General features: G+C 44.7%; 1 protein-coding gene across 3 annotated transcripts; it reads left to right on the top strand.

The window, feature by feature from the left end:
- The first annotated feature begins 1,055 nt into the window (after positions 1–1,055).
- si:ch211-236d3.4 (actin-associated protein FAM107A) lies at positions 1,056–25,685 on the top strand. Of its 3 annotated transcripts, XM_023152421.2 has the most exons (6): positions 1,056–1,357; positions 6,644–6,695; positions 19,131–19,335; positions 20,365–20,524; positions 21,633–21,780; positions 23,061–25,685. In XM_023152421.2, the coding sequence occupies exons 1-5, from the start codon at positions 1,334–1,336 to the stop codon at positions 21,738–21,740; spliced, it is 549 nt and encodes a 182-aa protein (XP_023008189.1). In that variant the 5' UTR covers positions 1,056–1,333; the 3' UTR covers positions 21,741–21,780; positions 23,061–25,685. The 3 variants fall into 3 exon arrangements, with proteins under 3 accessions (XP_023008189.1, XP_014263272.1, XP_014263273.1); XM_014407786.3 differs by lacking the exon at positions 23,061–25,685 and having other exon boundaries at positions 21,633–23,043; XM_014407787.3 differs by lacking the exons at positions 1,056–1,357; positions 6,644–6,695; positions 23,061–25,685 and adding an exon at positions 10,912–11,014 and having other exon boundaries at positions 21,633–23,043.
- Positions 25,686–26,344: the final 659 nt, after the last annotated feature.

The following is a 26,344-nucleotide window of genomic DNA, read 5'->3' as shown; positions in this document are numbered from 1 at the left end:
CCCCCTGGCTCGTGTCCTGGTGCACCTCTGATGGCTCCCGCTGTGAGGTCTGTTCTTCAGACTGAGGTGCAGCAGGAGACGAGCTGGCGGTGGAGGTGCTCTCTGAGGTTACCTGCTGCTTTTAAACCTAAACAAGAATCCCTGATGGTGATTTCAAAATCAATTTTAAAACTGGTTTTTACTGTAAAGAGCGCCTCGCCATCGTGCCGCAGTGCTCTGACAGCCCTCCAGGGGGCAGCAGTAGCAGACTCCATGTGAGTGTGACCCAATCAGAAGTTCGGGGATCAATTCCAGGATGCTCTGCATGATGAAGGTCGTGTTTGGGGTGTAGTTTTATGATAACATGACTGGAAAGGAAAACAATTGAGCTGCTGAAATAAAATGTGGACTTGTGAAAGAATCGTATGAAGCAGTGAAATAAAAACGTGTGAGGTTTGAACTCCTAAATCTGCTCCAGACAAACACAACGGGCCTCTGCCAGCGAAGAAACTCGGACTGGAACCGAACGCTGAAGACTGATGAGCACTGCTGGGTGGCACTGCAAACATTAGTATCAGTCTGGTCGTTAATACTGAAGACTTTTACCTTTTAAAGTCAGCTGATTATGGGCAGAGCAGTGTGTCCTGATTTATGACATGAACCATCAAAACACACTGACCATTAAATCACTGTCACTTTGACTTTTCACAATAAAACACCTCCCAGCCTTTATTTTGGAGGGCTGGGTGTAAACGTGCCTGTTTCTAATGTGCTGCAGGCTGTAAATAAACCACAGAAAGGTTCACATGTTTCTCAGCATGTTTGACCCGTATTTGTTCATTAAGAATGATTTAACAAATATCGATCTGATACCAGCGCCAATATCAGATCGATATGCAGCATTAATATTCAAATGTGTGTCACTGGTTCACTTCATTCGTATGAACGCTGAACTCCTCAGACTGTCTGCACTGCTCTGAGAGGAGGTAAGGAGGAGACTTAAAGCTCTGCTGTCTCCTCTGATTACTTTAATCCAGCCGGAGCTCCTTAACTCCTCACAGCTGAAAGCAGGGAGTCAGGCAGGAACAGGTGGCCTCCTCGCAGTCACACTGCGTGTGCTCAGCTGGCCGCTCCTCTCTGGTTCCTGCTGGTATGAAGTTTTCGGAGTCGCCTCACAGTCTGCAGGGTTAACGGAGCCCAGCGACCGGGCTGTCAGGCTGCCAGGCAGCAGGGTGAGCAAGAGGAGGGGAAGGCGGAGGAGGGGGCGCCGAGGCTGCTGGGAAAAAGTAAAAGAAGGAGAAGTTGTGGGGAGGACGCAGAGCCAGGGAGAGGCCTGAGCAGGGCACCGAGGATCATGGGAGCAGTTTATGGAAAGAAGGTGAGTGATAAGCGCTGATCAATGATCCGATCATCTTTACAGTTAGTGAGAATACTCTGATCAGATCCTCACACCAACAGTTTAAACTCAGAAATCTGGTGTTAGGTCATGCGATCACCTGCATGTACAGTGGGGCAAAAAAGTATTTAGTCAGCCACCGATTGTGCAAGTTCCCCCACCTAAAATGATGACAGAGGTCAGTAATTTGCACCAGAGGTACACTTCAACTGTGAGAGACAGAATGTGAAAAAAAAATCCATGAATCCACATGGTAGGATTTGTAAAGAATTTATTCGTAAATCAGGGTGGAAAATAAGTATTTGGTCACCTCAAACAAGGAAAATCTCTGGCTCTCACAGACCTGTAACGTCTTCTGTAAGAAGCTTTTCTGTCCCCCACTCGTTACCTGTATGAATGGCACCTGTTTGAACTCATCATCTGTATAAAAGACACCTGTCCACAGCCTCAAACAGTCAGACTCCAAACTCCGCCATGGCCAAGACCAAAGAGCTTTCGAAGGACACCAGGAAAAGTATTGTAGACCTGCACCAGACTGGGAAGAGTGAATCTACAATAGGCAAGCAGCTTGGTGTGAAAAAATCAACTGTGGGAGCAATCATCAGAAAATGGAAGACATACAAGACCACTGATAATCTCCCTCCATCTGGGGCTCCACGCAAGATCGCATCCCGTGGGGTCAAAATGATCATGAGAACGGTGAGCAAAGATCCCAGAACCACACGGGGGCACCTGGTGAATGACCTGCAGAGAGCTGGGACCAAAGTAACAAAGGTCACCATCAGTAACACACTACAACGGCAGGGAATCAAATCCCGCAGTGCCAGACGTGTTCCGCTGCTGAAGCCAGTGCATGTCCAGGCCCGTCTGAAGTTTGCCAGAGAGCACATGGATGATACAGCAGAGGATTGGGAGAATGTCATGTGGTCAGATGAAACCAAAGTAGAACTTTTTGGTATAAACTCAACTCGTCGTGTTTGGAGGAAGAAGAATACTGAGTTGCATCCCAAGAACACCATACCTACTGTGAAGCATGGGGGTGGAAACATCATGCTATGGGGCTGTTTTTCTGCCAAGGGGACAGGACGACTGATCCGTGTTAAGGACAGAATGAATGGGGCCATGTATCGTGAGATTTTGAGCCAAAACCTCCTTCCATCAGTGAGAACTTTGAAGATGAAACGAGGCTGGGTCTTCCAACATGACAATGATCCAAAACACACCGCCCGGGCAACAAAGGAGTGGCTCCGTAAGAAGCATTTGAAAGTCCTGGAGTGGCCTAGCCAGTCTCCAGACCTCAACCCCATAGAAAATCTGTGGCGGGAGTTGAAAGTCCGTGTTGCTCGGCGACAGCCCCAAAACATCACTGCTCTCGAGAAGATCTGCATGGAGGAATGGGCCAAAATACCAGCTACTGTGTGTGCAAACCTGGTAAAGACCTATAGTAAACATTTGACCTCTGTTATTGCCAACAAAGGTTATGTTACAAAGTATTGAGTTGTATTTTTGTTATTGACCAAATACTTATTTTCCACCCTGATTTACGAATAAATTCTTTACAAATCCTACCATGTGGATTCATGGATTTTTTTTCACATTCTGTCTCTCACAGTTGAAGTGTACCTCTGGTGCAAATTACTGACCTCTGTCATCATTTTAAGTGGGGGAACTTGCACAATCGGTGGCTGACTAAATACTTTTTTGCCCCACTGTATGTGTGAGGATATTCATTCTGCGCGATGAAGGTTGCAGCAGGTGTGCTTCAAATGTCCTGACAGGTGACAAATTGAAGGAAAATGGTACCCCTGTGGTGCGGGGTGGGGGACGGCTGTAAGCACCATCCATGGTGCAGAGATCGGTGGGACGAAGAGCTCACCTGTACCTGCTGGATTGAATCTGAGGTGCTCTGTGGTTTCAGTGTGAGTGTTTGGTGTGCTGCAGAGCACCTGATGGCGCTGTGGGCGAGGGCTAGTCTCTTTCAGATGAAGCCGTTCGGCGCTGCGATCAAGACTGCCGCAAGCCGCCATTTTTAGATGTGATAAATTAAAGGATATAAAAACAGATTAGTGACTGACATCACCGTGAGTCTGTGAGCCTACAGCAGTCCAGAACAGCTCCTGAAGGCAACAGACTACAGGTAAAAGATGGCCCATGTGACGCTGCCCGTTGGTCAGGGAAGTTATCACACCTTGAGCTGAGCGTTTTCTCGTTCCATCTTTGTGTTTTGAGATGGGACGTGAAGAATCTGACCGAGGAGCGAGACGCTGCGCGACATTCTCCTACTCCCTGTTTCCTGATTCCTACTTCCTCCTCTGAATGGGACCAAAATGAGTTTTATGTTTTATTCAGTCAGACCTAAAAGCAGTGACTGACACCATAAAATCATCAGTAAACATCTTCCTGATGAGCATCTATGCAAGCAGACTTCCAGGTGAGTCGCCCCCTGCTGGACATCAGTTAGAAGTTCACCTCTGATGGCACCTAAATTCAGCAGAAGCTGGCAGATAAAATGAAAGATGAGCTGTTTATTGTTGCTGATTGAAATCACGACCTGCCACCGTCTCTGAGAATAAACAAGGTTTTTGCGTGGAGGTTCCAGTTCTTTAGCGTCGAACGCTCACCTGGATCATGTCTCAGATCACCTGGCTCCAGACATTCATGACCTGCTCCGTAAGGTTAGACTTTCAGAGAAACTGGATGAGTCACATGACCTCATGAGCAGAGGTCAGAAATCGTTTCAGAAACTTTTATTTGAATTTTTGGAAAAAGCACCGCTTTACAAAAAACACCTAAGAACGTCCAACCTGAATCAGCTGATCCACCTCGAGCACAGGAAGTGAGTTACTCTGAGGTCAGAGTGAGAGAGGCTTGGTGCTGCACACCGTTTATTTACAGATTTTTAACTCGTTCAGATGATTTCCTGCGATTCACGTTTGGCTTCGAAACACCTCAGAACAAAGGAGCACCTGCTCTCACCTGAGAGCTTTAGCCAGGTGGGAACTGAGCAAGTCTGAGAGAGGACGAAGGCCAATCGTACGCCTCTCCGATCAGGGTGAGGATGACTGCAGAGTCGCACTCCACAGGGGAGGAGACAGCAGGAATGCGACCTTATAGGAAAGCCGAGCTCTCGCAAATATCCGAGTTATGAGGCGGCGCAGCTGTCGGCGAGGCTGAAGAGCAGCTGAGAGGAGGCGGGGCTAGAGGTTTGTCTGTTTTCAGTGCAGCAGGTGGAGACGAGCTTGGAGCATCGAGTTTCAGGAACGATCTGAGAGGAGAGGTCCGGATTTATCTGGGGGGGTGGGGGGTAAGCCATGGTGTTCAAATTACCACACGGTTTGTGTTTGTGTTAGTGTGTGTGAGTCTTTAGTCGGGCAGATTAAGGTGATCCAGCAGTGAGTGAAGCAGCAGGGAAAGATCAAAGTGATGAGGTCAGAGGTCAGAGTGGAAGCTCACACACAGCTGTGAGATGTGTTTTGGCCTGCGGTCCAATCACATTCCTTGCTCGATCAGACGATGCTAGCTGGTGCTTATGCTAACCTGCTACAGTCCCCCTCACCGCTGACCCCGGCCTCGGAGCCGCAGCTGTACCACTGCCGAGAGTCCAGCAGGGGGCAGACAGTCCTCAGGGTTCCGGTGGTCTTCTGCTTCCTGTTCCCTTTCCAGCAGCGGCCGGAGCTCTCATCTTAGCTGCTCTTCTTCACATCTGTGCCGAGGTCTCTAATACACCTGTTCTTCACACACAGGTGTGCCTCGGCTCTTCTTCAGCCTGAACTGCAGAAACGGTCCTCCAGAGCCAATCACAGCGTGTTTTATTACTTCAGCTTTCGTCTGTTGTTACGGGAACCCAGAGACTCAGACCTGTGGTCAGAAGCTGGTGACCTGAGCACAGCTGCAGCTGCGTCTTTCTCACTTTGTCATGTTTGTTTTTTATTGTGAAAACTGGTGAACGTGTCTTTGTTCTTATTTTTGGATTCAGATCTTTCTGATGTTGTTGACTCGTGTTTTCTCTCTCTGACCCGGACTGTTTAACCCTTTCACCCCTCCCAAAAACCTGAGATCAGCTGATTCTGGGTCAGCTGACTGATGAAGTGATGTCAGGTGGATCATTAAGGTGGCAGCAGCAGCTGAAGTTTCTGAGGGTGGTCTCACACACATGAGACTGGCTGTCTCTGTGATCAATAATAATCTGATGCTTTTACTCAATCAATCAATCAATCAAAATTTATTTATATAGCACATTTTTAAGACCGAAGTACACCAAAGTGCTTTCCAGTAAAATCGCAGTACAAATAAAATCACACTAAAATATAAATTACAAATATATAAAATATAAGATAATTACATAATCTAAATACAGAGCCAGATGTAAATTACCCTAATTCGCCTTAAATGCCAGATCAAACAAATACGTTTTTAAACGTGATTTAAAAGACTGAATGGAATCTGACGCGCGAATATGAAGAGGGAGAGTATTCCATGGCCTGGGTGCAGCAACGGCAAAGGCACGGCCTCCTCTGGTCTTCAGCCGAGACCTAGGTTGCACCAAGAGCAGTTGGCCCGATGATCTTAGTGCTCTCTGAGGGCTGTACAGACAGAGGAGATCAGCTAAGTAGTCAGGTGCCATATTGTTTAAAATTTTATAAGTAAACAATAGAATTTTAAAATCAATTCGATATTTGATAGGAAGCCAGTGTAAATTTTTCAGAACAGGGGTGATAGAGTCAAACTTTCTAGTGCCGGTCAAGAGACGTGCTGCGGCATTCTGGACCAGCTGCAGACGCTGCAGAAGAGAAGATTGTAGACCCAAGTAGAGTGAGTTACAATAGTCCAGTCTTGACATAATGAAAGCATGAATGAGTTTCTCCATATCTTTGTGTGGTATGTAGGGTTTAGCCTTAGAGATTAGGCGTAGTTGATGAAAGCTAGTTTTTACCACAGTAGAGACCTGTTTTACTGTGAAAGTTCAGTTCCTGCTGTCTCAGTGTTGGTTCTTCTGTCAGAGGAGGATAAAAACAGAGAAAGCTTTTAGCAGTGAGGTGTCAGGATCTCCACCTGTGAGACTCACCTGTGTGAGTAAACGAGTGAATGGAAGCTTGAAGCTGTGACTGCACTTGTTCCTGTTTTACCTGATTTTGCCAGGTTCGGAGTGACACCTTGAGTCACTGCGTGTGTTTCTTTTTCTCTTGTTCTTAGCCTGAGTTGGCCATTCCCCACTGCTCTCATCCTCCTCCTCAGCTAAATGATGAGCCTTTCTTCTTTGTTTTGCAGAAGGCGTATAACATTGACCATCAGGCTCTGCCGAAGCAGCCGCACAGCAAAGGTGAGTTATGCCGTCTCAGGTAATAAAGGCGGTACGACCTGTGAGCAGCCAATGTCACAGACCTGTTCTAGAATAGAATAGAATAGAATAGCCTTTTATTGTCATTGTACATGTACAACAAAACTGTGGGTGCTCGACACCAACTGTACCAGAATAAAATATTTATAAGTTGCAAAGTGCTTGGAGGTAGTCCAAAAGGACTTGGTCTGAATAGAGTCTGTGTGTGAGTGGCCTGAGTGATGAGGGTTTATTATAAGGGAGTATTAATAAATTAATGCTTCAGTCTTAAATATGATCAACCTATCTCTAATAATCGGCTATGTACCACAGGCCTTCAAGCTGGCTGTAGTTAAACCTTTACTCAAAAAGCATCTCTAGACCCAGCAGTCTTAGCTAATTATAGGCCAATCTCCAACCTTCCTTTCATATCAAACATCCTTGAAAGAGTAGTTGTCAAACAGCTAACAGATCATCTGCAGAGGTTTATTTGAAGAGTTTCAGTCAGGTTTCAGAGCTCAGCACAGCACAGAAACAGCTTTAGTGAAGGTTACAAATGATCTTCTTATGGCCTCTGACAGTGGACTCATCTCTGTGCTTGTCCTGCTAGACCTCAGTGCAGCGTTCGATACTGTCGACCATAATATCCTATTAGAGCGATTAGAACATGCTGTAGGTATTACAGGTACTGCACTGCAGTGGTTTGTATCATATCTATCTAATAGACTCCAGTTTGTGCATGTAAATGGAGAGTCCTCTTCACACACTGAGGTTAATTATGGAGTTCCACAGGGTTCAGTGCTAGGACCAATTCTGTTTACATTATACATGCTTCCCTTAGGCAGTATCATTAGAAGACATAGCATACATTTTCACTGCTATGCAGATGACACCCAGCTCTATCTGTCCATGAAGCCAGATAACACACACCAATTAGTTAAACTGCAGGAATGTCTTAAAGACATAAAGACCTGGATGGCCGCTAACTTTCTGCTTCTTAATTCAGATCAAACTGAGGTTATTGTACTCGGCCCTGAAAATCTTAGAAATATGGTATCTAAGCAGACTCTTACTCTGGATGGCATTACCTTGGCCTCCAGTAACGCTGTGAGGAACCTTGGAGTCATTTTTGACCAGGACATGTCCTTCAACGCACATATTAAACAAATATGTAAGACTGCTTTCTTCCATTTGTGCAACATCTCTAAAGTTAGAAATATCCTGTCTCAGAGTGACGCTGAAAAACTAGTTCATGCATTTATTACTTCCAGGCTGGACGACTGTAATTCATTATTATCAGGAAGTCCTAAAAACTCACTGAAAAGCCTTCAGCTAATCCAAAATGCTGCAGCAAGAGTCCTGACAGGGACTAGAAAGAGAGAGCAGATTTCTCCTGTTTTGGCTTCCTGGTAAATCCAGAATTCAAAATCCTGCTCCTCACACACAAGGTCTTAAATAATCAGGCCCCATCTTATCTTAATGACCTTGTAGTACCATATCACCCTATTAGAGCACTTGGCTCTCGCTCTGCAGGCCTACTTGTTGTTCCTAGAGTATTTAAAAGTAGAATGGGAGGCAGAGCCTTCAGTTTTCAGGCCCCTCTTCTGTGGAACCAGCTTCCAGTTTGGATTCAGGAGACAGACACTATCTCTACTTTCAAGATTAGGCTTCAAACTTTCCTTTTTGCTAAAGCATATACCGTATTTCCCGGACTACAAAGCGCACCTGAATATTAGCCGCACAAGCTAAAATCAGGGGAAAATCCTGTTTTGTACATACATTAGCTGCACCTGACTAAAAGCCGCAGGTGTTTCAATGTTGACTTATCATATGTAAGAAAATATGCACAAAGGGAATTGTCAGGAAAGAGATGGCTGTTTGGAGACACACCCCTTTTATTAATATTTTGAAAAACAAGTTATGGGTACATATTTGCATAACTTTTTAGGTATATGTACAAGTAGCGGTAATTACAAGTATGAAACATGTACTGTGCTTCATAAATGAGTAACAAATGTAGTACATAACAATAACCTACAGCACACCAGAAAAATAGATTCAGACTACCTTTTAGGCTCAGGTGCAGTGACACGGCTTTAACAAGCAGAAAAGTCAGTCATTCACCACCATCTTCCTGCGCACTAAAACCACCAAAGTCCTCTTCTCCAGTGTCGGATACAAACAGGCTCAGGATGGCTTCGTCATCCACTCTCCGCTTCTCTCCTTCGTTGTCACTTACAAAACCAAAGAAATCCTCGTTGTCAGTGTCAGAGTCAAACACCCTCTGAAGGGCCGTGGCGGTGTCCTCCTCTCCATCATGCAGCAGTCCAGCCCTTCGAAATCCGTTGGTGATCATGGATGTTTTCACACTTTTCCACGCTGTCAGAATCCACCGGTGGAGTTGAGCATAACTTGCATTTCGCAAGCTTATCGCCGCTCGTCATCCACGACTCCCGCTGAACGCGTAGCGTTAATTTGAAGTTTGTTTTTCGCGCTACTTGTACGGCACTATGTTGCCTGGCGGATGGACACGTGACCAACATACCACTCTTGAACCCAGATACTGTGTGTCTGATCACATGCCCTTCCGCCAGGCAACGTAGTGCCGTACAACAGCGGAACAAACAAAACAAATCGTCTTACGATATGACAAAAATCATGGACAATCCATAGAAAAGCCGCACCTGACTAAAAGCCGCAGGGTTCAAAGCTTGTGCAAAAAGTAGCGGCTTATAGCCCGACAATTACGGTAGTTAGGGCTGGACCAGGTGACCCTGAATCCTCCCTTAGTTATGCTGCAATAGGCTGCTGGATGATGCACTGGGTGTTAGGGTTAGGTCTCACTGTCACCAAAGTGCTTGCTCATAGGGGGTCATATGATTGTTGGGTTTTTCTCTGTATGTATTATTGTAGGGTCTACCTTTGAATAAAAAGCTCCTTGATGCAACTGAAAATTGGATTAAGTTGACCTGATTGAGGCCGGTTGGTGAGAAAGTCTTTGATCCACTAGCAGGTGACAGGACGGATCTGGGATCGATGTTTGGGATCATGTTGTTGAATGCTGAGCTGCAGTCCATGAAGAGCATCCTCATGCAGCTCTTCCGGTTCTCCATTCATTGAGGCTGCTTTCGGGGGTTGGGTGCTCTCTCTGCTGTTTACTGATGATAAGTTGGAAGTGATTGAGTGCTGAGCTAACATTAGCATTTGGGGGGGGGGGGGGGGGATGTAAACAATGGTAGATAAAAAAGGCCTCCAAGTCTGGTGGGCAGTGACTGTTTACAACTCTGCTGTTATGGCACCAGTCCCAAGGCACACAGCCCACCACCCCGCCCTTACCAGAGTCTTTGTTGTGTGTGTGTGTGTGATTGTGTGATTGTGTGTGTGATGGCCCAGAGGAACATGAAGCTGATGATCAAACTTCTTCCCGACATGTTTTCTTTTTGCTGTGTTTGAACCTTTGGGGCCACCATACGCCATAGTTAGAAATATAAATGAATTCAACATGCGCACAGGTATAACTCACACAGCTGTGATTGGTCAGGGTTGGACCATGTGACTGAAAACAAGAATAAAGTCAACTGTTCACAGTTTCTGTCAAAGATAAACGTGACGTCAGGCTTGATGATGTCACAGATCTGTCCATGCAGGATTCAAGGAGCTTTATTGTCATTTGCATCACATGTTAACATGAGGTGGAAAGAAATTATGTACACACAGCGAAAAGAAACCAAATAATGAAGAAAGTTTTTTTTATTTTAAATAAAAAATAAATGAATAGTTGTTTTGTTTTTTAACAAACAGAATAACAAGTAATAAAACAATACATAAATAATACTATAAGTAGAGTGCAACAACCTGAGTACCAGTATAGAGTATGGGCATAGAGTGTAGGTATAAATAAATACTTTAGCAGCAAAGAGCCTGATGACCAGCATTGATAAAGTGACAGTGTCGGCAAGAAGAACAAAAGTGTTTAAAGTCGCCGACAGGAAGTGTGAATATTAAAGATAAATGTCAGATTAAATGTTGTGAGATCATCATTATTTATCTTCGTGGTTCGCATGCAACCCACACTGAGAGTCTGCTCCAGGCTGCAGTGAGAGTCAGCGCCCCCATCAGGTGGCAGCTGGATTTCAGGCTGGGTGGAGCCGCTGGCTGATGAATAGGAGCAGCGTGGGAAGTGGTCCCGAGGAGGAGGGGCAGTCCACGTGCCACGTGACCGCTGCCTGGCTTTGAGCTGTGCAGGAGAGCAGGAGCAGAGGAGCAGAGGAGCTCTGGTAGCATGGAGCCCAGCACCGCCCAGGGAAGGGTGGTGAAGTCCGGTAAGACCCGGCCGCGGACAGAGCTGAGGATCGAGCTGTGAGGCTGTCAGCTGCTCTCAGATCAGAGTCATGCTGAAGAAAGTCAGCTCCCAGCTTTTTGAATCTTTTACTCCACAAATGGAGAAACAAGCTCAGACTGACGTCATTCACACTTGTAATGCTTTTCACTAAAATTATCATTAAGATGTGACGTCATCTCTAGAAAAAACTTTAAAAATAAACAGGACTTTAGTTTGAGAGCTGGAAGTTTTAATTATCATCTCCAAAGTGGAAATAGAGCCTTCATCAGCTCTGTGTTTCTATCAGAAACATTTCTGCATGTTTGTGTTTGTGCTCAAGTTTGACTATGTGAGGCTCTGAGAGCATGGCTGATGGTGGTGGTGTGGATGATGATGATTGTGGTTTGGATGATGATGGTGGTAGTGTGGATGATGATGATGATGATGATGGTGGTGTGGATGATGATGATGGTGTGGTGTGGATGATGATGCTGGTGGTGGTGGTGTGGATGATGATGATGGTGGTGTGGATGATGATGATGGTGGTGTGGATGATGATGGTGTGGTGTGGATGATGATGGTGTGGTGTGGATGATGATAATAGTGTTGGTGTGGATGATGATGCTGGTGGTGTGGATGATGATGATGGTGGTGTGGGTGATAATAGTGGTGGTGTGGATGATGATGATGATGCTGGTGGTGTGGATGATGTTGATGGTGGTGTGGATGATGATAATAGTGTTGGTGTGGATGATGATGATGATGATGCTGGTGGTGTGGATGATGATGCTGGTGGTGGTGTGGATGATGATGATGATGATGCTGGTGGTGTGGATGATGATGGTGGTGGTGTGGATGATGATGATGATGATGCTGGTGGTGTGGATGATGATGATGGTGGTGTGGGTGATAATAGTGGTGGTGTGGATGATGATGATGATGATGATGCTGGTGGTGTGGATGATGATGATGATGATGCTGCTGGTGGTGTGGATGATGATGATGATGATGATGATGATGATGATGCTGGTGGTGTGGATGATGTTGATGGTGGTGTGGATGATGATAATAGTGTTGGTGTGGATGATGATGATGATGATGATGCTGGTGGTGTGGATGATGATGATGGTGGTGGTGTGGATGATGATGGTGGTGTGGGTGATGATGATGGTGGTGTGGGTGATAATAGTGGTGGTGTGGATGATGATGATGATGATGATGCTGGTGGTGTGGATGATGTTGATGGTGGTGTGGATGATGATAATAGTGTTGGTGTGGATGATGATGATGGTGGTGTGGATGATGATAATGGTGGAGGTGTGGATGATGATGATAGTGGTGGTGTAGATGATGATGATGGTGGTGGTGTGGATGACAATGATGGTGGTGGTGTGGATGACGATGATGGTGGTGGTGTGGATGTGGTGGTGGTGTGGATGATGATGATGATGATGATGATGGTGGTGGTGTGGATGACGATGATGATGATGATGCCGGTTGTGTGGATCAGAATCAGAATACTTTATTGATCCCTGGGGGAAATAATTTTTTGTTACAGTGCTCCATTTTAAACCAACATTAAGACAAGACAGACAATACACTAACTAAGAATAGTACAATATATACATATATATACATACATACATACATACATAAGTCCACACCACACCACCATACATGATTATGATGGTGGTGTGGGTGATAATAGTGGTGGTGTGGATGATGTTGATGGTGGTGTGGATGATGTTGATGGTGGTGTGGATGATGATAATAGTGTTGGTGTGGATGATGATGATGCTGGTGGTGTAGATGATGTTGATGGTGGTGTGGATGATGATAATGGTGGAGGTGTGGATGATGATAATGGTGGTGGTGTGGATGATGATGATGGTGGTGGTGTGGATGATGATGGTGGTGGTGGTGTGGATGATGATAATAGTGTTGGTGTGGATGATGATGATGGTGGTGGTGGACTTGTTGCTGCTCCTGTCTGTTCAGCATCTTCTTAAGTAATTGAGGTGCTGCGTTGTACCAGAGCCACTCATGGCTCATGAAGCGCTGTGAGGAGCGAAGGCTGATGAAGATGAAGTCACCGCTGGCATGCAGACGGACTGCAGTGGGAGTTCACATCCTCTGCTTGAGTTTTAGCCTCGGCAACGGGGAGTCATGTAGAGCTTCAGTGTTGATGGTGGTGGTGGTTGTATTCAGGGTGGCTGTGTTCATGGTGGTGTTGATGGCTGATCATCAGGTTTGTGACAGGAAGTGGCGTTTCCTCAGCAAGCCTGTTAGCGGCTCGTCTGCTCTGATTTAGATTCTGCGGGGTTTCCTCAGGATGAGCGAAAGAACGAGCAGATGCGTTATGGCCTGCCGTTACAGAGCGATCACGTTTCCTCCTGAGGTGCGGCTCCGGCCTTAGACTCGAGCTCAAGTTGTCCGCTTTGCTGTAACCAGATTGGCAGCACTCACGGGGACGTCAATACAGAGAGGCTCCGGTATGCACGTCCTCCCTCCGATCAATACAAACCTCAGAAAGGCTCAAAGTCCGGCAGACAAACACTGAGCTAACAGAGAGAGGCGGGTAAAGTTCAGCAGCAGAGCTCCCTGTTACTGTAACTTCTGTGGGTCCAACACATTTTTAATAACACTCAAAATGCGTGGCCTTCAGGTCATACACTGTACATAAAAGATGTACACAGACACTGGTTTCTGCACCTCATTGTTAACCATGTTTGTTTTTAATATAACCCTGGTCATTCAGAATCCTTTAGGATTTAACACATAAAATGTGGAGATTATATACTGAGCTCAAGCAGGAACTATTAATAACAAAAAGATTACATCACAAAAATAGATCAAATTAATAAACTGTGGGAGTCTAATCACAAAACAGGAAGTGTTCTCTGTGTTTCAGTGTCTTCTACAAATTGATTGTCTCACTCCTTAAAATCTGATGCAGTGGTTCAGTATTTAAGAGTGAACGTCTGAGGTCAGGTATTTCAGGTGTTTCAGATGTGATTCAGATATTTTCAGACATGTTTCACACGTGTTCAGGCGTGTTTCAAGCTTTTTCAGGCTTGTTTCAGACATTTTCATATGTGTTTCAGGCTTGTTTCAGGCGTGTTTCAGACATTTTCATATGTTTTACAGGCTTGTTTCAGGCTTTTTTCAGATGTGTTTCAGACATTTTAATGCTTGTTACAGGCTTGTTTCAGATGTGTTTCAGACATTTTAATGCTTGTTACAGGTGTGTTTCAGATGTGTTTCAGGCTTGTTTCAGATGTGTTTCAGACATTTTAATGCTTGTTACAGGTGTGTTTCAGGCTTGTTTCAGATGTGTTTCAGACATTTTAATGCTTGTTACAGGTGTGTTTCAGATGTGTTTCAGACATTTTCCAACTTGTTTCAAGTGTGTTTCAGGCTTGTTTCAGATGTTTCAGCCGTGTTTCAGACATTTTCAGACTTGTTTCAGGCTTGTTTCAGGTGTGTTTCAGACATTTTCATATGTGTTTCAGGCTTGTTTCAGGCGTGTTTCAGACATTTTCATATGTTTTACAGGCTTGTTTCAGGCTTGTTTCAGATGTGTTTCAGACATTTTCAGACTTGTTTCAAGTGTGTTTCAGATGTGTTTCAGTCGTGTTTCAGACATTTTCCAACTTGTTTCAAGTGTGTTTCAGGCTTGTTTCAGATGTGTTTCAGTCGTGTTTCAGACATTTTCCAACTTGTTTCAAGTGTGTTTCAGGCTTGTTTCAGTCGTGTTTCAGACATTTTCAGACTTGTTTCAGGCTTGTTTCAGGTGTGTTTCAGACATTTTAACGCTTGTTACAGGTGTGTTTCAGATGTGTTTCAGACATTTTAATGCTTGTTACAGGTGTGTTTCAGATGTGTTTTAGGTGTGTTTCAGGCTTGTTTCAGATGTGTTTCAGACATTTTAATGCTTGTTACAGGTGTGTTTCAGATATTTTCATATGTGTTTCAGGCTTGTTTCAGTCGTGTTTCAGACATTTTCAGACTTGTTTCAGGCTTGTTTCAGTCGTGTTTCAGACATTTTCAGACTTGTTTCAGGCTTGTTTCAGATGTGTTTCAGACATTTTAACGCTTGTTACAGGTGTGTTTCAGATGTGTTTCAGACATTTTAATGCTTGTTACAGGTGTGTTTCAGACATTTTAATGTTTGTTACAGGTGTGTTTCAGATGTGTTTTAGGTGTGTTTCAGGCTTGTTTCAGATGTGTTTCAGACATTTTAATGCTTGTTACAGGTGTGTTTCAGATGTGTTTCAGACATTTTAATGCTTGTTACAGGTGTGTTTCAGTCGTGTTTCAGACATTTTCCAACTTGTTTCAAGTGTGTTTCAGGCTTGTTTCAGATGTGTTTCAGTCGTGTTTCAGACATTTTCCAACTTGTTTCAAGTGTTTTTCAGGCTTGTTTCAGATGTGTTTCAGCCGTGTTTCAGACATTTTCCAACTTGTTTCAGGCTTGTTTCAGATGTGTTTCAGACATTTTAAAGTGTGTTTCAGGCTTGTTTCAGGTGTGTTTCAGACATTTTCATATGTTTTACAGGCTTGTTTCAGGCTTGTTTCAGATGTGTTTCAGACATTTTAAAGTGTGTTTCAGGCTTGTTTCAGATGTGTATCAGTCGTGTTTCAGACATTTTCAGACTTGTTTCAGGCTTGTTTCAGGTGTGTTTCAGACATTTTCATATGTGTTTCAGGCTTGTTTCAGTCGTGTTTCAGACATTTTCATATGTTTTACAGGCTTGTTTCAGGCTTGTTTCAGATGTGTTTCAGACATTTTAATGCTTGTTTCAGGTGTGTTTCAGATGTGTTTCAGTTGTGTTTCAGACATTTTCCAACTTGTTTCAAGTGTGTTTCAGTCGTGTTTCAGACATTTTCAGACTTGTTTCAGGCTTTTTTCAGATGTGTTTCAGATATTTTAACGCTTGTTACAGGCTTTTTTCAGATGTGTTTCAGTCGTGTTTCAGATATTTTCCAACTTGTTACAGGTGTGTTTCAGATGTGTTTTAGGTGTGTTTCAGGCTTGTTTCAGGTGTGTTTCAGACATTTTCATATGTTTTACAGGCTTGTTTCAGGCTTGTTTCAGATGTGTTTCAGTCGTGTTTCAGACATTTTCCAACTTGTTTCAAGTGTGTTTCAGGCTTGTTTCAGATGTGTTTCAGTCGTGTTTCAGACATTTTCAGACTTGTTTCAGGCTTGTTTCAGGTGTGTTTCAGACATTTTCATATGTGTTTCAGGCTTGTTTCAGTCGTGTTTCAGACATTTTCATATGTTTTACAGGCTTGTTTCAGGCTTGTTTCAGGTGTGTTTCAGATGTGTTTCAGTTGTGTTTCAGACATTTTCCAACTTGTTTCAAGTGTGTTTCAGTCGTGTTTCAGACATTTTCAGACTTGTTTCAGGCTTTTTTCAGATGTGTTTCAGATATTTTAATGCTTGTTACAGGCTTTTTTCAGATGTGTTTCAGACATTTTAACGCTTGTTACAGGTGTGTTTCAGATGTGTTTCAGACATTTTAACGCTTGTTACAGGTGTGTTTCAGATGTGTTTCAGACATTTTAACGCTTGTTACAGGTGTGTTTCGGATGTGTTTCAGACATTTTAACGCTTGTTACAGGTGTGTTTCGGATGTGTTTCAGACATTTTAACGCTTGTTACAGGTGTGTTTCGGATGTGTTTCAGACATTTTAACGCTTGTTACAGGTGTGTTTCAGATGTGTTTCAGACATTTTAACGCTTGTTACAGGTGTGTTTCAGATGTGTTTCAGGTGTGTTTCAGACATTTTCCAACTTGTTTCAAGTGTTTTTCAGGCTTGTTACAGGTGTGTTTCAGATGTGTTTCAGACATTTTAATGCTTGTTACAGGTGTGTTTTAGGTGTGTTTCAGGCTTGTTTCAGGTGTGTTTCAGACATTTTCATATGTGTTTCAGGCTTGTTTCCGATGTGTTTCAGACATTTTAAAGTGTGTTTCAGGCTTGTTTCAGGTGTGTTTCAGACATTTTCATATGTTTTACAGGCTTGTTTCAGGCTTGTTTCAGATGTGTTTCAGACATTTTAAAGTGTGTTTCAGGCTTGTTTCAGATGTGTTTCAGTCGTGTTTCAGACATTTTCCAACTTGTTTCAAGTGTGTTTCAGGCTTGTTTCAGATGTGTTTCAGTCGTGTTTCAGACATTTTCAGACTTGTTTCAGGCTTGTTTCAGGTGTGTTTCAGACATTTTCATATGTGTTTCAGGCTTGTTTCAGTCGTGTTTCAGACATTTTCATATGTTTTACAGGCTTGTTTCAGGCTTGTTTCAGATGTGTTTCAGACATTTTAATGCTTGTTTCAGGTGTGTTTGAGATGTGTTTCAGTTGTGTTTCAGACATTTTCCAACTTGTTTCAAGTGTGTTTCAGTCGTGTTTCAGACATTTTCAGACTTGTTTCAGGCTTGTTTCAGGTGTGTTTCAGACATTTTCATATGTGTTTCAGGCTTGTTTCAGTCGTGTTTCAGACATTTTCATATGTTTTACAGGCTTGTTTCAGGCTTGTTTCAGATGTGTTTCAGACATTTTAATGCTTGTTTCAGGTGTGTTTGAGATGTGTTTCAGTTGTGTTTTAGACATTTTCCAACTTGTTTCAAGTGTGTTTCAGTCGTGTTTCAGACATTTTCAGACTTGTTTCAGGCTTTTTTCAGATGTGTTTCAGATATTTTAATGCTTGTTACAGGCTTTTTTCAGATGTGTTTCAGACATTTTAACGCTTGTTACAGGTGTGTTTCAGATGTGTTTCAGACATTTTAATGCTTGTTACAGGTGTGTTTCAGATGTGTTTCAGACATTTTAATGCTTGTTACAGGTGTGTTTCAGACATTTTCCAACTTGTTTCAAGTGTTTTTCAGGCTTGTTTCAGATGTGTTTCAGTTGTGTTTCAGACATTTTAATGCTTGTTACAGGTGTGTTTCAGATGTGTTTCAGGTGTGTTTCAGACATTTTCCAACTTGTTTCAAGTGTTTTTCAGGCTTGTTTCAGATGTGTTTCAGTCGTGTTTCAGACATTTTAATGCTTGTTACAGGTGTGTTTCAGATGTGTTTCAGGTGTGTTTCAGACATTTTCCAACTTGTTTCAAGTGTTTTTCAGGCTTGTTTCAGATGTGTTTCAGTCGTGTTTCAGACATTTTAATGCTTGTTACAGGTGTGTTTCAGATGTGTTTTAGGTGTGTTTCAGGCTTGTTTCAGATGTGTCAGGTTCTGAATTGAAGTTTGCAGCAGGCTCCGTGACTGACTTGCTCAGCTGTGAACATTGTGAGTAGTGTGAGATGTTTGCTGCTCACAGAGATCAGTGCTGCAGCTCAGTGCGCTCCTCCTGCCAGCCTTTCATTTCCTTCTACTGAACCTACTGACAAACTGCTACAGCAGTCCTTACAATCACAGGAGCTCAGAGAAGTTTCTGATGGTTATCCGCCATGTGCGACCTCACAAGCCCGTTCCTATTTGCTGTAGCAGCGCCAACATCTGGAGGCAGGGAGGCTGTCAAAATAGCCGTCCACTTACTTTCTTCTGCGTGTCTAGGAGTGAACAGACATCCGGAGCTCGTTTCATTTTTCTGAAATATGAAGCTGGAAGGCGGGCTCTGGTTGCACTCGAGAAAGGGTCATTGTGCGGCGTGACCTGTCATGTGATCTCAATCCCAGAATATCCGAGGACGGGTTGGGTTTATTGTCCTTTCTCCTGTTTGACACAGATGCGCCGCAGGCCAGAAACTGAGGACCTCTGCCTCAAACACCCCAGCTCACAGACACCACGAGCTGCTGCTAGCGCCTCCTGCTGGCTACACCTGCTGTCAGCGCCTTATCAAGACCTGACCCAGTGAAGACGTTTCTCTAAAGCAAGGACTTTTAAACACAGTCCGGACTTTTCCAGTGGGGAATTTTTAAAGGGACAGTGTTAATGACGTTTTGGGAACGGGGACACATTTACAGAGTGAGCAGAAAAACAGGGAATGAGGCTTTTCTCAGCTGCTGTGAATGGACTGTGAAGATGTTTCAGGATGTATGATATCCTGCAGTTTGTCCAGTAGGTGGCGCTATGATTTGTTCTCTCTAACATTTTGTGTCCTCTTTGTGTCCGTAGCATCAGCATATGCCAGCCTGCAGCAGCACGGCTCCGAAGGCGTCCATGGGAAGTCGTCCCCGGTTGCCGTCTTCGTACCCCGGCCGGATTACCTGGAGGGGGACGAGGACACGGACCTCATCAAACCCAAGAAGCTGGTGAATCCAGTCAAAGCTTCGAAGAGTCACCAGGAGCTTCACCGCGAGCTGCTGAGCAGTTACAAACGGTAACGCTCTGATTAGTTTTAATTTTCCAAAGAATGAAGAGGAAGAAGAAGGGGCGGGGTCAGACAGCGTAACTGAAGCTCCCACGTTCAGCTTTATTCAGACTGTTTAAATCCACTCATGTTCAGTTATGAAAGCTGAAAGTTTGAACTCGAGTCACGCCATCTGAACCCGCCTGTGTCTCAGGACGCAGTCAGAGATGTGTTTTTAGATTATTAGAGATGAATTTCATGGAACATTTGTGGAAAAGATGTTTTTTAGTTGTGGGAGTTTGGGTTGATGGAGCCTCAGATTTAGATCATATTTCAGGGAAGTGTCATCAGTGATGTTTCTGATATACTGAGCGTGTTATCGATGCTGCCGGCAGAGCGCCAGTGAGTGAAGGTCACGCTCACGTGTCTAATCACTGATCACACTTCCTGAAGTCAAATAAAAGACCTCTCTAACAAAAGCCTGGAAACACAGAATCAGGCCGAGCTAAAATTCTTTCCCCGCGTGACCACGTCACCGAGTTCCTGTCACATGACCAGAACTCGTTCATGTGACAGGAACTCAGTAACTCAGCGATGCTCGGTGAACTCGTTTGTGTCAAAAGCTCGTTTGTTGCTTCCACTGTCAGCAGGACGGTGTCCTCGCTTGTATTCAGAGCTCAACATCGCTCAACCACTGCCGTGTCCTCGGGTTTACCTGACACCCGCTGACCAATCAGCATTTGGCCATTTAAATGGCGTCGCTGCGGTCGGGCTTGGGCCGTGAGGGGTTTGTGAAGCAGGCGCTGCTAAGCAACAGCCTCCTGCCTCCCAGGCCTCTGACCGCCGAGGACGCTGGGAAAGTTCTCACCTCATTCAGGAGGAGCAGCGAGGCACAAAACAACTTTATTTAAGCTCCAGGCCTGAAACACAAAGAAGTTAAAGGCTCCTGGAAAAGAGGAGGCGAGCGGCGTGAATGATTCATGAGGGGCCGAATGCTGCACACACACACACACACACAGTCTGAATTGTGTATGTGTGTGTGTGTCTGTGTGCGCGCAGAGCGGGGGTCAGTGTGGAAATGAAGCCCGAGCTGCAGCGGGTGCTGGAGTCCAGGAGGAGAGATCAGCTGATCAAACAGAGGAAGGAGGAGGACGAGGCTCGCAGGAAGGTTTCTCCTCTGGAGGCCGAACTGCTGAAGAGACACAAGAAGCTGGAGGAGGTAACACACACAGACACACACACCAGTGAATCACAGCGATGTGGAATTACAAAGCTGTGACGCTCTGTGTGTCACGTTACACAAGTTCAAAGACTTTCACATCGTTTCTCCGAAAGCTGATTCTGTTCATCTGGACGTTTTCCGTGGGAGAAACGTTTCGTCTGTACATTTGCATGATGACTGAAACCAGCCCACTGAAGGAACAATGGGCTGTCCAGCTGTTTATAAACGTGCTGTTTATAAGGTTGGAAACCTGCAGCCAGCTGAGACTGAAGAAAGCTGCATGATGACGAAACGCTTCTCCCACTGAAAACGTCCAAACGAACAGAATCAACCTTTGGAGACCTGGATGCAGCGTCAAGACGCTTCTCATCGTTTCTTCATGAAGTGCTCGCTGTGTGTGTGTGTGTGTCTGTGGCTGTGTGTGTGTCTGTGGCTGTGTGTGTGTGTGTGTGTGTGGCTGTGTGTGTGTGTGTGTGTCTGTGTGTGTGTCTTTGTGTGTCTGTGTGTGTGTGTCTGTGTGTGTGTGTCTTTGTGTGTCTGTGTGTGTGTGTGTGTCTTTGTGTGTCTGTGTGTGTGTGTCTGTGTGTCTGTCTGTGTGTGTGTCTGTGTGTCTTTGTGTGTCTGTGTGTGTGTGTGTGTGTCTTTGTGTGTCTGTGTGTGTGTGTGTGTGTCTGTGTGTGTGTGTGTGTGTCTTTGTGTGTCTGTGTCTGTCTGTGTGTGTGTGTGTGTGTGTGTGTGTCTTTGTGTGTCTGTGTCTTTGTGTGTGTGTGTGTGTGTCTGTGTGTGTGTGTGTGTGTCTGTGTGTGTGTGTGTGTGTGTGTGTCTGTGTGTGTGTGTTGCTCTTCATCACCACCTTTCTCTTTACATTGGAGCTTTGTCGTCTCGATCACAGCTGATCATTGTGTACCTGCAGTCGTTCTTGTGCGCTCACCTGAAGCATGTAAACCTGTGGCAGCAGTCGCAGGATGAGAAGCGCGTCGCTGCTCAGTCGGCGTTAAAGCAGCAGGTTTTCTTTATGCTGCGTGTGCTGCCCATGACCTTTGACCCTGGTCTTGCTGATCTGAGGGGGGTGAATCCAGATGTTTCTGCGTGTTTGTGTCCTCAGCTGGAGAGACAGCAGGAGCACGAAGACCTGAGAGCCCCCGAGTTCGTCAAAGTCAAGGAGAACCTGAGGAGGACGTCCGTTCAGGGCAAAGAGGAGAAGGAGGTGTAGAGGCAGCGGGAGCGGAGACGGCGAGCGTCCAAAGACACAGGTGCCGGCAGCTGGACGGCTGTGATGCCTCTCGGCAGCTCGGGTCGGTGGTTCTGAATCAGGACGCTACAGAGCAACACGAGCAAACGACAACTGCCTCTGTGAGCAGATACGTGCGACTAAAGCGAGGAGACAGCAGGAGGCGCTGCTGCACAGATAGGGAAGGACTCTTGAACCTGTGCTGGTTTGAGTCTGAGGCTACGTCCACACTAATGCGTTTTCATTCGTTTTCTCTCCATTTTGGCCTCCCGTCCTCACCGAGACGCCGTTTTCCCCAAAGGAAAACGCAGCGTTTTCAAAACGCTCTCGAAAACGCACACATTTGAAGACGGTGCTTTCCCGTCCCAGTGTGGACAGCGAGAAGGGAGACTTTTGAAAACGATGACACATGTTAGTCACATGATGCAGTCATGTGACCAGTTAAACTAAGATAGCGGAGGGCGTTACACAGCAGCTGTTTCGTTTGACAGCCCTATTTAAAGATGAACATCAGTCTGCACGCGCTCCAGAGAGCTTTTCTTCACATTCTTTAATTCTCACTCGCTTTTGCAACTTTGTACTTTTGTGTTACTCGCAGCAACGACTCCACTTCATTGTTAGTCCATTTGAAAAACTCGCTGCTTTTCCTGCGACGTTTCAAAGAGCAGGAAAGTAAATAAGCGGCAGACAGAAATGAGGCAGGCGCATGCGCAGCACTGGAACGTCAGCGTTTGCAGCTGTTTCAGTGTGGACGCACAACTCTGTGAAAATGACTGAAAACGCTTGTGTGGACGCGGAGCGTCTTCAGACGAAAACGCCGTTTCTATCCGGGCCAGTGTGGACGTTGCCTGAGTGTGTTGTTTGCTCTCCTGCACTGAACTTGTGCCTAAGCTCACCTGTGAGACTCTCACAGATCAGATACTGGGATCACTTTGTCCTTCCTCTCTCATCTTCACCATGCTAATCACATAGATTGATGAAACACTGACATGACTACAAACCTCAGTGAGCTTCCTTTATCTGTGGCACATTTTACAGTTTCATTAGAGATTTTTTAGAGATTTTAAGCTCTAACTCAGACTCATGTGATTCGAGCCTGCGAGCTCCTCTCGGGGAAGCCTTACTTCCTGTGCTCACGGGACTCTGACAGGATAATTTTTGTGCAATTTAGACTTTTACTGTGGAGACGGGGATTCAAATTGTACTGTTTGTATTTGTGTCTTTTATCGTGTTCAGCTTGACGCCTCTCACGTGTCTGTTGATCAATAAAGAACTAACCCTGCTGTCTGGTTTCTCCTGCAGATTTCATTTAAAGTGTGAAACTGTGCTGCTGACACCACCTCCTCTCATGCTGCTCTGCTCTACGTTCCCTATGTCATGTACAGCATCGTCTGCAAACATGAGCATCACCTGTCGCCCCCTGCTGGATGATCCACAGCTGCTAGAGGAAACCTGACCTTACACATCTGGATCACATTAAGAATAGGGTCTGCAGTCCTTTATTTCTCAGTCACTTTGCCGTCAGAGCTTCTCTGAGCTTCAGTGCTTGTTTTGTTACCTGCTTCATTAATGGAGAGCAGACAATGGAGGTCATGTTTGCCTGCAGTGCTGGTCTCCTGCACGTCTTCATTGTCCTGCGCTGGCTACCTCAGCGCAGGAATTTAGTGTCTTTTTATCAATAAGAACAGATTTATATGGATGAAATGTAATTCTTAGCTTCAAGTGAAAGAAACGGAGAAAACAAAGTGTCTAAAAATGACTTATATGAGAGACAAAAACCACCAGTAAAGAAAGAATCAATCATTTACATGTTAGTGATGGTGAATATAAAGCTGAAACCACAGAGGAGGAGCCGAGGAAACGTTTTTCCTCACATTCCTGATGATGTGCCATTTGGGTGGAGCTGAGTTCTGTTTATCCAGCAGGTGGCGCTGTGCTCCTGCTCAGCCTGTGAGTGGAAGAAGTTTGAGTTCGACTAACTCGAATGATCGTTTGTTTTTTATGTTTAAAACAAAGAATCATGTGAAGCTTTCAGTTGAATTGTATTTTATTTGTCAGTTTGGAGGCCTGACACCCCTCCGGGCACCTTTGTGAGCACTTATTCTGAAGCATTTTAAACAGGAAGTAAGGTGCAGTGTTCTCCAGTTAGAACTGTTCTTTGTACAGGTGTGTAAATCTTACTTTAGGCTGAGGCTAATTACTGGAGAAAGGAAAAGTTGTGATCATCAGAAAAGGTTAATGAGGGGCCACCAAACACCTGAGCCCAGGAGTCTGTAAGTCGGCGGTCTGGCCATGGTTCACGCCTCACTCTGCAGGGGTCACCAGTCTGATCTGATAAACAACATCTGCTTTATTTCCATTTCCTCACCTATTCTTAACTCCAGCGCAGACACATCTGGACTGTTTGGAAGTGTTTTCACTCCTGGAGCTAACAGTTTCACAAAGCACCTGGTTGCATGTGTGAGTGCAGGTAATGATGGCGAAGATTCCCATGCTCACCTTTCAGAAGAAGCTGGTTCTCGCCAGACAGACGTGCAGAGAGCGTGAGAAAGCTTCGCGCCTGTTACGAATGCTGCTCTCACAGAACCACACGCTTTAAAGATGACAGAGCTACTGTGACTTCACCTGCTGGTTTCTGAAAGATCACATCCAGATGTTTTCCATTATCTCCATCTTGGAAAAGCGAGGGATGGAGCTAACTGTTAAAAACCTTTTTTTTTTAACGGATGTATTTAATCAGGAAGTCCTGTGAGGATGACTACACTCTGATTCCAACTCGCTAAGTTTAAAACAAGGCTGTGCAGTCTCCATATTTCTGTTCCTGCTGGTTGCTGGATGCAAAACTTCTTTTCAAGCATTACTGAATTCAGATTTTACGAGCTGGCAGATGATTCCTGCTTATTTTTAAAGGAGAAAGATGAAAACCCCGAAGCAGTGAACCTTTCTCTGTAGTGTAAAGCGTGTCCTTTTCACACTGAAAGGCTGTTTTTTGCTTTGTGTACTTCACACAGGTTGAAAATACCGTCTCATATTTGGAGATTACTCCATTGAACGCTACCCCAACAGAGGTCGATTATCTTGTTAATAATTTCACCTCCTCACTACGTATGACTCTGGATACTGTAGCTCCTGTGAAAACTAAGGTCTCTAATCAGAAGTACCTGACTCCGTGGTATAATTCTCAAACACGTAGCCTAAAGCAGATGACTCGTAATCTGGAGAGGAAATGGCGTGTCACAAATTTAGAGGATCATCATTTAGCCTGGAGAAATAGTTTGCTGCTTTATAAGAAAGCCCTCCGCAAAGCCAGAACATCTTACTATTCATCACTGATTGAAGAAAATAAGAACAACCCCAGGTTTCTCTTCAGCTCTGTAGCCAGGCTGACAAACAGTCAGAGCTCTGTTGAGCCAACCATCCCTTTAACGTTAACTAGTAATGACTTCATGAACTTCTTCACAAATAACATTTTAACCATAAAAGAAAAAATTACCCATAATCATCTCTCTGTGGGGAAAAAAGAGCATATCTGCATGAAGCTGACAGAGGCAACGAACCAATCGCATCCATTTCAGTTGTCAAATCATCAAATTCACCTCTTCGCTTGTTTGTGCACCTGCACAGCTTCCTTCCTTATTTCATTTTAAATAAGCACGTCATAACGGCCTCAGCAGTCACTGCAACTATGTTCCATGCAGCTCTGGTTCCCTGCAAACGAGGCTGAAACCCTGACACCATCCCCCGGGTCAAAGGGCAAACTCACAGCTGAACTCTGAACGCCACCCTGCTGTAATAAAAACGACTTCCTGTGGAGTTGTTCCTGTATGAGCTCATCATTATGATCTATAGTAACTGATCAAAGTGTGTTTGAGTATAATGTCCTTTGTTGTGTTACAGGATTTAGGATTCATGTTCAGGTCAACTGGGATCAGTGATGATGGAGGAATTTTACTGCACTCACAGAATTCCTAAACAGGAAAGATGCTCCACTGGATCACAGCAGGAAAACATAACAAACTGAGATTTGATTTTTTTATCTTATATTGGACAGATTTATTCAATGAGGTAAATTATTGTGACATCACAGGGTGATCTAACAATTAGCAGTTCACAGTAAAAACCAACAATCAGCTGAGAGAATGTTAATTAGTGGCTCAACAATCCTGAGGAGGGAGGGCGAGGGAGGGCGCTGCAGGTCCGCTAACCAAAATAATCCAGTGTGAGCTCAGGTTCAAGTGTTTGTCTCTGAAAACAGCGAGGCAGATACATGAGAGGAGGCTGAAGGAGAATCAGTCTGCTTTGGATTTAACAAATAACTCTTGTGACAGAAACCAGTGAGCACTGTGCAAAGGTCTGAGGGTCTGAGGATTAGGACTCAGGTGGAGCTCGGGATTCATCTACAGGAGAGCTGCATCATTACAAACTGAAGTCTGTGTGAACAGGTGACCTGGACGATGTGCAGAAGTACAGGAATGCCATTTACCGTCTGATCACGAGCCGTCCCACGTTACTGTGACACATGCATGTATGCGTGCTTGGCTTTCTAGTTTAATGGCAACATTGAGGGTGAGGGTTAAGGCCCCATT

This window comes from Maylandia zebra, linkage group LG5 (assembly GCF_041146795.1).
Source record: "Maylandia zebra isolate NMK-2024a linkage group LG5, Mzebra_GT3a, whole genome shotgun sequence".
In the NCBI taxonomy this organism is placed as follows: Eukaryota; Metazoa; Chordata; class Actinopteri; order Cichliformes; family Cichlidae; genus Maylandia; species Maylandia zebra.
The sequence above is the reverse complement of the archived record's forward strand: the minus strand, read 5'-3'. Positions and strand labels throughout refer to the sequence as shown.